This window comes from Theropithecus gelada, chromosome 1, assembly GCF_003255815.1.
Source record: "Theropithecus gelada isolate Dixy chromosome 1, Tgel_1.0, whole genome shotgun sequence".
Lineage (NCBI taxonomy): Eukaryota > Metazoa > Chordata > Mammalia > Primates > Cercopithecidae > Theropithecus > Theropithecus gelada.
Window position 1 is genome coordinate 142852895 of NC_037668.1, and position 13588 is coordinate 142866482.

Consider the following 13588-nt stretch of genomic DNA (forward strand, 5'->3'; position numbering starts at 1 on the left):
GGTCAGGCTAGTCTTGAACTCCTGACCTCAAGTGATCCACCCACCTTGGCCTCCCAAAGTTCTGGGATTACAGGCGTGAGCCCCCATGCCCTACTTAGTTTGCAGTTTTTTGTTTTTTGGTTTTGTTTTTGAGATGTCACCCAGGCTGGAGTGCAGTGGTGCAATCTTGGCTCACTGCAAGCTCCGCCTCCTGGGTTCATGCCATTATCTTGCCTCAGCCTCCCAAGTAGCTGGGACTACAGGCGCCTCCTATCATGCCCGACTAATTTTTTTGTATTTTTAGTAGAGATGGGGTTTCACCGTGTTAGCCAGGTGAAACTGTGTTAGCCAGATCTCGATCTCCTGACCTCATGATCTGCCTGCCTCGGCCTTACAAAGTGCTAGGATTATAGGCGTGAGCAACCGTGCCCGGCCTGCAGTTTTTAAGTCTGTATACTTGAATGTTCCTAAAGAGAAACTTCTTTTCTCTTTAGATCTGAATGGCATAGACTTAACTCCTGTGCAAGATACCCCTGTGGCTTCAAGAAAAGAAGATACATATGTTCATTTTAATGTGGACATTGAGCTCCAGAAGCATGTTGAAAAATTAACCAAAGGTTTGTAATCCTAAATAATAATTGGCTTCTTATGGACAGAATTCTCATCTTATTTGTGTTTGTACATGTGAGGGACCTAGCATAGTTAGTATCTGGCAGAAGTAAATGTAACATAGTGTTTATTGATTTGAATAAATATACGTATTTTTAAAATTTAGAAATTAGGAATTGTGTTATCTACTTGTCTGATAACACTGTTATATAGTAAAACAATCTTTGATAATACAATTTTATTGTCTTGACCAACAAAATAAAGTTTTTCACACACTAAAGGGCTGGGAGAAGCAGGAGCACCCTAAGGCTCCCTGAGGATTAAGTTTAATGATTAAGTTTTAATCTTAAAATTAAGAACCAGGGTTTTCTTCCAGGATTTCTAGTTTGGTAGCACGATAACTTGCAGTTAATTGTTAGGAAATAGGAAAGGACAAAAGCAAATTTTTGAAACAGTGAGGTTACATTTCCAAGTACAGTTCTTAGTATTAAATACTTACCCATGCTTTTTGCCCAGTGAAAATTTCGGTGTTCTCCAAAAAGGTGACTTCAGAATCCCTTTATCACCTGAGGGTTCAATTGCAGTTTCTGAAATGTTCAAGCTCTATAGGACATTCAAGTGCCTTTTGAAGTGATTGCCTCGGCATCTGAAATATTTGATATTTCACTTCTCAAGTCTGATGCTGCTGCCTCCTCTGTTCTTCTACTAAAAGACCTTTCAGTGCTTCTGTTAGAACAGTGGTTCTCAGAGTATGATTCCTGGAACAGCAGCAGCACCTGGAACCTTGTTAGGTGGCAACCCCAGACATCCTGAATCCGAAACCATGGGGACGGGCCTAGCAGTCTGTTTTAGGAAGCCCTCTAGGTGATTCTGACATACACCAAAGCTCCAGAGTCGCTGTGTTGGAAGACTATGTATGTAGGAGGTGCTTAATAAATAGTGTTGAAGAAATTTCAGTTACAAAGTATGTCTTCTGAACAAAACTGTTGATTTGTTTCATTTCTTTAACTCTGTTGCCTTAAGAAATGTTTGTGATGTGGAGGGGAGAAGGTGGAGTGTTTCGTGGGTTAACTTTTCTATTTTATTACACTGTGTTCTTTCTAAATGACTCAACTCACCAGATAATAAAAGTAGAACTAGATTAAAAATTTGACTCTATTCGTTTTTGCCAGCTTCAAACATACTGTTTACCGTTACTGTAGTTTTAACTGATATTAGTGTTAATGACCATACTTTCATGTTTACAAACATTTTAACTTAATCTTCCCAGGATATTCTTGTTTTATGTTTTGTTCTTTCTTATAAAAAGCATGATGAGGGATGCAGGAAATATATTATTTACAAGTGATACAGATTAATAATTTAACTTCCTCGGAATGATGGTAACATATTTGAACTTTAGCATTGTTTTGAAATGTGACTTTATCATTCACATTTATTCAAACCTCAAGACACGATCATGAGGAGGAGATGGGTTTCCTAGCTGAAAAGACTCTGGTATCTTAAAAATCTTTGAGGTTTTCTAATGACAAAATGCCTTTGAGTGTTGTGGGAGGGAGAAGAGTAGCCACCGTTTGTGGAAATGGCAAGGTCACACACCTAGGGAAGAGATGTTACCAGTAACCTAACTATTGTAATCCTTTCGAGCATGTTGGGAGTGGATGGCTGAATATGCCCATCTCTCTCTCACCCACATCCCATTGTCTCCTGAACAACTGGTTTTTCTTTCCTCCCTTGCCATGTGATGTGGTCCATTTGGACCCAAGTGCCAATGCTGTACACACATTTCTGAACACTGCTGAACTTCTAATGACTTGTGAGTTTTGTCATCAGTGACAGTATTAAATGTATGTTGTCTTGGCCGGGCGCGGTGGCTCAAGCCTGTAATCCCAGCACTTTGGGAGGCCGAGATGGGCGGATCACGAGGTCAGGAGATCGAGACCATCCTGGCTAACACGGTGAAACCCCGTCTCTACTAAGAAATACAAAAACTAGCCGGGCGAGGTGGCGGGCGCCTGTAGTCCCAGCTACTCGGGAGGCTGAGGCCGGAGAATGGCGTGAACCCGGGAGGCAGAGCTTGCAGTGAGCTGAGATCCGGCCACTGCACTCCAGCCTGGGCGACAGAGCGAGACTCCGTCTCAAAAAAAAAAAAAAAAAAAAAAAAAATGTATGTTGTCTTTGAAAGCCAAGCTCCTGGACTGCTCTGGTTAAGGCAGTATTTAGAAGTAACCAGTGAAGAGTGAGACACTGACTTCCTTCCTTCACTTTCCATGCCTTCTTTAGAAATTCATTTTTCTTGGCCACATTGATGAGGCAACTTATTTCTCCATTTTTAGCTTTTTTCTGCAGGATTGGGGGAAGAGTTTATCTGTTGGACTTTGGGGACATAGGACTGTCTAAATTGCTTATTATTTTCTTTTTTTGAAACAGAGTCTTGCTTTGTCACACAGGCTGGGGCACAGTGGCATGATCATGGCTCACTGCAGCCTCAGTCTCCCTGGGCTCAGGCAGTCCTCCCTCCTCAGCCTCCCGAGTAGCTGGGACTACAGGCACCTGCCACCAAGCCCGGCTATTTTAAAAATTTTTTTGTAGAGGTGGGGTCTTACCATGTTGCCCAGGCTGGTCTCAAACTCCTGGGCTCAAGTGATCTGCCCACCTCTGCCTCCCAAAATGCTGGGATTACAGGCATGAGCCACCGCACCTGGCCAGAACTGTCTAAATTTCTCATTATCACTTGCTCATTGGAGGAGAGTGGCAGAATAGATAGATTTGCTCTTTGAACCTTTTGTCTTCTACAGCACTGCCTTGACACAAACATGCAGTTCCAGGAAAAACATCACAACAGTGCTTTGAATAATACTGCAAACGGTATTAGGGAAAGAGATAACATTTTACAGCTCAGCCAGCATGTGATTTATGTTGTTTGAATTCCAAAATACCCCCAAGATTGAATTTTTGAGTTTTTGTTTCGGGATAAGGGAAATAATTCAAGCTTAAATTTTTTTAGGAACTCTTTTAAATGCATTTTCTACCTAATGAGTTTCTATGTGTATTGAAGTATCTTCTTTGTTCTTCTGTGGCATTTCGTATTTTATAGCAGCTTATGATTCTACCTGTTTACATAACTGTTATACATTCTTGAAGCAGTCTAGCTCAAGAAGTTTTGCTATAGTTTGTAGAATTGGATGATAAGGAGAAATGTCACTCTTCTCAGATACAGACGAGTTTGGGGTGACAACCATAGTAAGTTACTGTCAAATCATTGAGACTGGCACAAGTTGTTTTGTCAAATTATGCCCGCTGTAGCTGTTCATATGCTTCTGGTGATCAAAGAAAATGAATTGACACACAAGAAATGTGCTATCTGTGGTTTATGTGGCTTGTTTTAATTCCTTAGGTGCAGCTATCTTCTTTGAATTCAAACACTACAAGCCTAAAAAAAGGTTTACCAGCACCAAGTGTTTTGCTTTCATGGAGATGGATGAAATTAAACCTGGGCCAATTGTAATAGAACTGTAAGTGGTGTGCATATAGAGTTAGTACTAATTTGATGGTGACTAGTATATATTTCTTCTAAATCCCCCATATCCAGTATTTAACCTTGGAAGAGTTCAGTTATCAAAGTGTTTTAAACAATCATCCTTCTGTTGTGATTACAGATACAAGAAACCCACTGACTTTAAAAGAAAGAAATTACAATTATTGACCAAGAAACCACTTTATCTTCATCTACATCAAACTTTGCACAAGGAATGATCCTGACATGATGAACCTGGAACTTCTGTGAATTTTACCACTCAGTAGAAACCATCATAGCTCTGTGTAGCGTATTCACCCTTCAACAGGCAGGAAGCAAGCCGTACCCAGACCAGTAGGCCAGAGGGAGTCCAGTGCAAAGCTGTACCACAGAATTCAAAGTCCAGCACATCACTGACATATAGGACTCCTTTGGATACAGGTTTATTGTAGATTTTGAAACATGTTTTTACTTTTCTATTAATTGTGCAATTAATAGTCTATTTTCTAATTTACCACTACTCCTACCCTGCTTCCTGGAACAATACTGTTGTGGGTAGGATGTGCTCATCTTCAGACTTAATACAGCAATAAGAATGTGCTAGAGTTTACACATCTGTTCACTTTTGCTCCAGTATGCTCTTTTGACTTAACTTCAAGCTTTGGGTTGATGTGGGTAGGGTAGCGTCAAACTGCTTTAAGAGGAATTGGACCAGTTCTGCGGCCTAAGAAGGTCTGTCTGGATGTTTATAGGCAGCTCCTCTGAAGTGGCCTAAATTCACCCTGATCTGATAGTTTTCCTGCTTAGAAAGTGTGCCTTGGCCAGATCAGTATCCCATATGGGAGTGTTCCCTAGGTTGTAGCTGTGATTGTTTCCAGATGACCAGATTGTTTTTCTGAAAATGAGCATATTTTTAGTCATGTTGATTAGCTGTTCTTCTACATCACATTGTTACTCTTTCTGATGATGATTCTAGGGTTAACATTGGAACCATCTCAAAGTAATTACAAATTTTTAGATGGGTTTACAATGTCTTCTAAACATGTAATCTAAAAATAATTGAGTCAGATGCTAACGAGATACTGCAGGCATAACTGCTGTTTTTCTGACAACTGATTGTGAAACCTTAAAGCCCGCATACCTCTTCTTATAGTGAGGAGTATGCAAAATCTGGAAAGATATTCTATTTTTTTTATATAGGTAGATAGGATCGCCATTTATTTCCTATTTAGATATACTGACATTCATCCATATGAAAATATGCAGGTCATTAGCTTACTATAATTTGACTATTTACTTTTGACTTAATGGGGCATAAATAAAACTTTCATAGTACACATGAGGTGGATATTTGATACACAGAACATTTGTGGTGGGCTTTCTGTGGGTTAGATGTAAAGCCCACATATTTTAATATTCACTATTTTAAATGAGCAATGCATGAGGGGAATGCAGTGTCAGTACCTGGCCTATTTTTAAACTAGTGTAATCACCCTAGTCATACCATTCAGTATGTTTGCTTTTTAAAATAAGTAACCACAATTAAGTTGTTTTAGCCCTTGCACTTCAAGAGATCTAGTCTTTACTTTCAGTTGTCTGTTAGGTCCATTCTATTTACTAGACGGATGTTAATAAAAACTGTGAGCCTGAACGAATTCTCGGCCAAATTTAGTCTTGTCTCTCATCTTGATTGGATTAATTCCAAATTCTAAAATGAGTCAGTCCACAATAGCTCTAAGGGATGAAGAATTTGCCTTACTTTATTGTTCACTCAGTTCCTAAGACTGTGAGTTGTCAAATCCCTAGACTGTAAGCTCTTCAAGGAGCAAGAAGCGCATTTTCTCCGTGTCATGTAATTTTTCTAAGGTGCTTGGCAGCACTCTGTACCCTGTGGAGTACTCAGTACCTTTTGTTTGATGTTGCTGACAAGACCTAAAAAACAATCCCTTAAAAAAAAACGATTAAAATGTAGCAAAACCGATGTATTATTTTTTCTTTTCTCATAAACCGTAAGATATGTATATCAAAGTGATAATTTATATGAAGCATCTGCTATCCTTCACATAAGTATGGTTTATATGAACTACAAATACCTTTCATCAACATTAAAGAAGCTTAAATTGAACACTGTGTGATTAGCTTAACTTTAATTCGGACTTGAATATAATGAGAAAATGAGTGATTGTCTTGCAGTTGACACAGAATATACTACATCCCACAAATTACTTACTTTCCAATGAAAAAAAATCAGCCATTGACGATGTCACTACAACTATAGCAGAAATGCCTTCAGGCTGAATATTGCTGCTTCATAAATAAGACAATTTTAGCAACTAAATCCAGACACAATTAGTTGGAGATGACTTCCGAAATAGATGAAACTTTAGAGATAGAAAAGTGATTTGACTGAGGGATGATACTCCCTATGCCATCTGCGTTTTGGCGCCCTGCTTTGGGGTTTGCTGCAGAAATGGTGCAATCAGATGGATGTGAGAGGAAGCAGTTATGAACTGGCTCACAACTTCTCAGAGAAGCTACACTGGAATCTCCACAGCTTGCCAGTTTCTCAATTATGTCAGATACAGAATAATCACCAAAAAAGGCTTTAGAGGGGAAAAATACTCTAATTTTGAATTTTAAAAATAGATTTACCTTTTCTACTTACCTTCCTAGATGGCATAATCTATACTTAAATGACATTTAAAATTAGAAATTTTATTAATTTCAGCATTGTTTTGTGTCCTAAAGAGACTGACAGGTAAATTCAAAAATTGTATTTGTGACTTAATCTTATTTTACATGGCTAAAAGTGGCCTATGCTCTTCTGTGGAGTTTTCCTCTTAATTTCTTCTATTCTTGATGTTAAATGGGAGGACATATAGATTGAATTCTCTTTTCCTGAAGAATTTATATATTCCTTATGAACTTTGACAGAGTTGCCTTCTTTCAAAGTCCTTATCTTTCTAAACTATCTATCTTCAGTTGTTTAGTATAAAGAGAAAATTGTTCCACACTGAAGCTTTTACTCCTTTTTACAAGATATTCTTAATCAATTAAATATCACAACAGTGACAAGACATACACTAGGTTTCAAAAATATTACATCATAGGACTTCAATGAATGGAAGAATATAACCTAGCAGCAAACAAAAGTATCAGCCTTTTATGATTTTAGTTTTAGTCTAGATCTTAAACTCCTTAAAAGGAGTGCTATTATTACTGTAATTAAAATGTCTGAAGTTAGTTCTTAGAAATGCTGTAGAGTATTTAAAGAAACATTGTTTTAAAGGCACAGTGTAGTAATGGATAAGACTTTAAGTATGCTGCAATTCCAGATGGTTAGTTACTGATTTTTAAATAAAAGCACCAATGTTTAAATATTAATTTTGGAATAACACCTGTCGCCCCCCTCTTCCTCCCTAAAAAAAAACTGATTTCAACCCTTGATTGCTGACCTAGGGCATGTTGTAAGCCTCATAGTCCTAAATCATTCTTTCTCATGGCATTATACTCTTCCAATCTTTTTATTATATTCCTCAAAAATCAGTGGCAAGGAATGGGAAAGACGAGACTGTACATTTTAAAATTTTTAAAGATTTCTGTACTTTTATGGCCATGACACATCATTTTCATTTTTCTGTTGTGTACCTTTTTTCTACAGGAATGGTAAAAGCAATAGAACATCAGGTCAAACAACTCTTGCTACTAATGTAAACTCACTCTCAGAAAACCATTCTAAATAGACAATGAGGATCATAAAGAAAGCATGTGAATGCTATACAAGTGGGAAATAAACTTCTTTGAAATGAAAAGACATCACTTGTAGAGTTCACAGGTGACGGGGTAGCAGCCGGAAGTGTGCCAACAGCCACCATCTTCAGTTCTGGGAGCCTGAGTGTACATGTTCCCCAAATCGCACAAGCCTCATTAACAGTCCAATGAATCAACAGACACTTGGGAAATATTAATAACAAATTTTTATGAGCTGTTACTACAAAGAACTTCAGCAAGAGGGGAGATGAAGTTTAGTGATCCTTTAGTAAACATTTTTTAGCGTAACAGTCTTTGTGACCAGATAGTTTAAAAAAAAAAAACGCTTATAAACACCATTGCTCCGTATTCAGCTGGTGTACACTAAAAATAGGATAATGGAAATACATGTTCTTAAAGCATTTCCACAGGAAATGTTCATATTTTTCATGACATTCTAAATCATTTAGCAATTACATATGCTACATTAGCTAAAACACAGGTATTCTTTATTGCACATTTCAAAGTTGTAAGGACGCTCTAGCTTAAAAGGTGTCTTATTTAGGGAAGAAATGACATTTCTGAATTGTTTGGCTCAAAAATGCACACTGCCAAGGCAGTGTAGTTCTAACAACAAACCTTTTAAAATAAACTTTTGGATTTTGAAGCCAATGAAATCTTTTACTGTAATGAATAATGCACAGTACACTTTCTCTCCAACAAAACGTCAGAGGTCATAGTTATGGGCTCTGTTTTAAAGCCTGTGAACAGTCCTGGCTAGTGCTCTGAGAGGCAGGAGGAGGATCATCTCTAGAGCCTGATGGCGGTAAGTCTCTTGCAGCAGGTGGTGGTGGGTAATCCTGGGGACCATGGGTTGGGGGTGGTAATCGGGCACCAGGAATAAAGTACTCTCTTGGGCCAAGTGGACCTAAAGGTCTAAATGGTGTGTGTCCAGATAAAAATTCCCGAGGGTGGAGAGGCAGGTCCCGTTTTCCTGGTGGAACGCCTGGTGCAAATTCTCTTAAGCCTAGTGGTGGACGCATACCAGGGCCTGGAAAACAAAAATTATTTCTAGTAAATTCCTAGGAACATATCTAAATTAAGATAATGCCAGGTATGTTAATACGGTCTGTCATCCTTTCTTTTTTTTTGGAGGTAGAGTCTTGCCTATCACCTGGACTGGAGTGTAGTGGAGTGACCATGGCTCACTGCAGCCTCAATCTCCTGGACACAATTGATCCTCCCACCTCAGACTCCTGAGTAGCTGGGACTACAGATGGATGCCACCACTCCCAGCTAATTTTTGTATTTTTTGTAGAGATGGCGGTTTCACCATGTTGCCCACACAGGTCTCAAACTCCTAGACTCAAGGGATCCACCCACCTCAGCCTCATCTAATGAATGGTGGGATTCATAAAGTGCTGGGATTACAAGCGTGAGCCACTGTGCCTGGCCTATCATCTTTATCTTAAAAAGAGATAGATTTGCACTCCACCATACCAAGAAGACAGACTAAATATGGCTTCATTGCAATAAAAATTTTGATAAATTCCATTAACTACTGTGTATCAGTTACAAATTTATGCAGTACACTTTGGGAGGCCGAGGCAGGCATATCACGAGGTCAGGAGATCAAGACCATCCTGGCGAACACGGTGAAACCCCGTCTCTACTAAAAATACAAAAAATTAGCCGGGTGTGGTGGCGGGCGCCTGTAGTCGCAGCTACTTGGGAGGCTGAGGCAGGAGAATGGCGTGAACCCAGGAGGCGGAGCTTGCAGTGAGCAGAGATCGTGCCACCACACTCGAGCCTGGGCAACAAGCGAGACTCCATCTCAAAAAAAAAAAAAAAAATTACGCAGTAGCTCAAGATGAAGCTAATAATGCCATAAAAATTAAGGTGCTTGCCCTGCTGGAAAAGGCCTTCCAGCTGCATCTAATTAAATTCAGCAGCATTCATTAGATAGCTGTTAAATTCTACCTTCTCTTTCTTATCTCCTTCCTTTGTATTCCCAAGGTGAGGATTGAGGGTTTATATCTTTCCCTAATATCCTGTGACCTACTGCTTATGCTTCCATTATGGGTGATTAGAAGCTTTATGTTGTAGAGTGTGTATATTTGTGACCTACAAGACATCTTAATTAGAGGATATATTTTATCTACCTTGCTATCCATTGCACAGCCTAGTACACAGCCACAAATGTTCAATAAACATGTGCTTAATATTTCTGGCTTTTTATGAATAGCCTCTTTCCTTGTTCTATTAGAGACAATTATTGCCCATCTAATCACAGGAGATTATGCAGCACCCTTTGTGTCCTAAGAAACTTGGGGAAAAGTTAACAATGTACTCAATCAGCTTCATCACTGCATTGCAAAGCCCTGCAATTGCAGTTGTATTAGCAAGGGACAGAGGGAGATGAATGTGCTTTACAAGTCAATCACTACTGTTCAGATCATCTTACCAAAGGGTGGAGGAAGTGGCCGAGGCCCGAAAGGTCCGCAGAGCTGAGGTGGTGGTCCATATCGAATGGGTGGTGGTATAGGGCCTCCCATAGGGGTGCTCATGAGAGGGACTCCTGAGAAAGGAGGGGGCCCTTTTGGAGCCATATTAACCTGCAGAGTAGAAGCAATTGAAGTTTTGAAATACTCTGGTATGACAGACAAAAGCACCAACACCAGTAAAAACTAAAACCCAATGAAGCAGGTATCAGGCATTTGTCCAAAGAGCAGAATTAGTGCAAAAAACTCTACCCCTCTCATTTGTTACCACTGATAGCTTAGAAAGGTTAAAAGTATGCCACAGGAGTGAACACTTGCTCTAATCGTACTATTGCTTACATCTGCAAATGGAAGGGAATGCACAGGTTATAAATGGTGGTCATTCCTGACTAATATAGAAGTTATGCCATTCATACGTCTATTTCTAAGGCAGTCACTCCCTCTGCACATCCCTCCCATCAGAGTAATTTCCATATTAAGGATGCAGAGAATGAATGGGAATGAAAAATCCATTCTCTACCATGTAATAGTTATTATTCAGAGTACCTTCTGTAGGCCTTACATATATTAACTCGAATTATCACATCTCTAAATCTCTAATAGGACCATCTTGTTCTAAATATGCAGGAACACAGGCACAGAGAGTATTAGATTTGCTGACGGTCACACAGCATGTAAGAGGCTGGCTGGAATTCAATGCCAGGTTTGACTCCAAGGCCACGTTCTTTCCACCTCTGCTTCTCCTGTCTCACAAAGCAGCCTCTACACTCTTTGAAGTCTCCTACTTCAAAGGGGTCTTGGATCTTATCCAAGCTGCCCTTGGATAAAAACATTTCTCAAGAGATGTGTATTCCTGGAGTCCTCTGCTGGAACTTGGAAGTATTTTCCAAGAGAAACAATGTTATGTACACAAATTACACAGGCACAGCTCTATCTACCTTCATTCACTAGTAATACTGTCTACTATGAGATACTGATTAATCATTTCCTATGGGAAAGTGGGTTGGAAACTCTCAATCATTAAACTTATTTTAATTTCAATGTAGAGAATCACGGTGAGGTATGATCAGAGCACTTACCAGCCATAACAGCTACACAAGTTACAAGAGAATATACTTATGTGAACACTGTTTAAGGACACTGCTGGGAACTGGCTCAATGGGTAATTATAGACTTTCACTATTCAGTATTTCACTTCCAGCAAACATTCTTCTGTTATCGATCTGTAATTTCAGATCATTCAAAATAGGGTTTGCCTAGTATACAATTGGAGGTATTCTTAAATACCACACTTCCAAATGAAGACATAGTAATGAATTACACAATTTACAATGAATTTACTTTGCCTAATAGCATTAAACACTGAAACACACAAGAGTGGGGACTTTTCACTTTTGTTTAAGTTAATCAGAGTTACAGCAGATGCTCTACACAGGTTAAATGTCTAACCAAACAGGAGAGAGGAGAAAAGGCCAATGAATCCATCAGGTTTCAGCATCACTCCCAAGTCAAGGATCAAAGTAAGATCAATATTGCCATGCAACTTAGAGCCCAGTTCAGTCCACACTTCTAAGTACTTACTGCTACTGGACGCTCAGCCAAAGATGTAATGCTGGGAACTGAGGGGACTTCAGGCTCTTGCAGAACAGTTTGCTTTTTTAAAAAATAAATGAGATAGTACAGGTAGAACACACAAATAGGAGATGAGGCAAAGACAGAGTTGTAGGAAAAGCTAAATGTCCTGAAATAACTAATTATTCAAAATGGGGGTATTTACCTTGCCTTCATCGATTACCCTGTTAGGGGAAGAGCCTCTTGAGCTGCTGTTCATCATGGCAGCTGTACCAGATCCTGGATCTGTTAAAGACCAGAGAACTGATTTAGACTTATTCCGACTTGTGTACTCTGTGAGAAGGATTAAAAAAAAAAAAAAAAAAAAAAATTCCTCTGCTCACTTCCTGCATAGTTTTAGACTCTTTGAACACTCTTGCTCCCTTACCAGAAGGAGAGGGTTTCCCAGATGCCTCAGCTGACCATCGAGGATGAGGTAGAGGCCCGTCCACTGATCCTTGAGAAAGAAATAACAGAGCCCTTATATGTATTTTTTGGAAGAAATAATCAATTGTGGACAGGTCAGGGTTCAAGTCTATCTGGAAAGCAATATTAAAAATGGGTCTCCCAATCCTTATGAAGGGAAATCACTTACAATTTATGCACGGACTTAAAGAATTAAAATAAAAACTGCCTTGCACTGAAAGAACAATAAATCCTGCACATTAATGGCTCTGGTTCTACACTTCAAGCTACAGACTTCCATGTATTGTATTCTACATGGTGATTTTTGTTCAGTGTATATGTAATCTGACTTCTGTATCTTACCGAGTATTATAGACATATTTAGGATTCAAAATAGACTTAACAGCGTTTCATACTATAGTAATGAGAAGTGGAAACATGTATGCCGCATAAACTATCAAGTTATTAAGGCTACTTTATAATACAGTTGACTCTTGAACAATGCAGGGGTTAAGTGTGCTGATCCCCTGCGCAGTCAAAAATCCACGTGTAACTTTTGACTCCCCAAAACCTACCTACTAATAAATAGCCTACTATTGACCAGAAGCCTTACCAATAACATAAACAGTTAATACATATTCTGTATATATATTGTATACTGTATTCTTACTTTAATAAAGCAAGCTAAAGAAAATGTTATTGAAATCATAAGAGGAAATGTATTTATAGCACTGTATTGTATTTGTACTGTACATGTACATGGTCTGTTTACAAGATGAACCGTCTGACTGAAATGACTGATAACTGCTACTGCACACTCCAATCTATGGTATATATCAAAGCAATTCAACTTTCTCTAGTAGTGTCATGACTCTGCTTCTGGAGAATACTTCCAGCATCACTAGTGGCATTTTATATGGGTCCCATGGTGTTATTCAAGGTTTATGGTATTGCACTAAACGTGAAAAATACACAAGAACCATGAGAGATTATGTTTACTGTGATACACAATTTACTGGAAAGATGAACTGCCCACATGCAGATTAACATCACATGGTGTTTTAAGTGGATACTCACAACACTTGAGCTCACTGTAGTAGCAACAGGAGGTGGTTATGAAATTATTACAGTAGTACAGTATGTACTACAGCTAATCTTACGCATTTATGATTTACAACTGCATCTTTACATGTGTTTATTTTTCCCAATTGTGAAT

The 13588-nt window shown here is 38.9% G+C and overlaps 2 protein-coding genes across 11 annotated transcripts in view; one reads left to right on the forward strand and one right to left on the reverse strand.

Annotated features, from left to right (window-relative positions):
• Positions 1-6230, forward strand: part of AIDA (axin interactor, dorsalization associated) — a 44665-nt gene extending 38435 nt beyond the window's left edge. For all 4 annotated transcript variants that reach the window (XM_025366014.1, XM_025366033.1, XM_025366042.1 and 1 more), the window contains 3 exons: positions 474-596; positions 3986-4103; positions 4248-6230. In XM_025366014.1, coding sequence (XP_025221799.1) covers positions 474-596; positions 3986-4103; positions 4248-4344 — 338 coding nt within the window. In that variant the 3' untranslated portion in view covers positions 4345-6230. The remainder of the gene's footprint in view (positions 1-473; positions 597-3985; positions 4104-4247) is intronic.
• Positions 6231-6244: 14 nt separating this feature from the next.
• The window catches only part of MIA3 (MIA SH3 domain ER export factor 3), a 55077-nt gene continuing 47733 nt past the window's right edge, over positions 6245-13588 (reverse strand). For 2 of the 7 annotated variants that reach the window (XM_025365918.1, XM_025365937.1), the window contains 4 exons: positions 12356-12424; positions 12134-12213; positions 10320-10470; positions 7614-8906 (listed from right to left, as the gene is read on the reverse strand). In XM_025365918.1, coding sequence (XP_025221703.1) covers positions 8596-8906; positions 10320-10470; positions 12134-12213; positions 12356-12424 — 611 coding nt within the window. In that variant the 3' untranslated portion in view covers positions 7614-8595. Of the gene's footprint in view, positions 8907-9863; positions 10471-11937; positions 12010-12133; positions 12214-12355; positions 12425-13588 lie in introns of those variants that run through there. The other 5 variants (XM_025365941.1, XM_025365924.1, XM_025365949.1 and 2 more) reach the window with 5 other exon arrangements.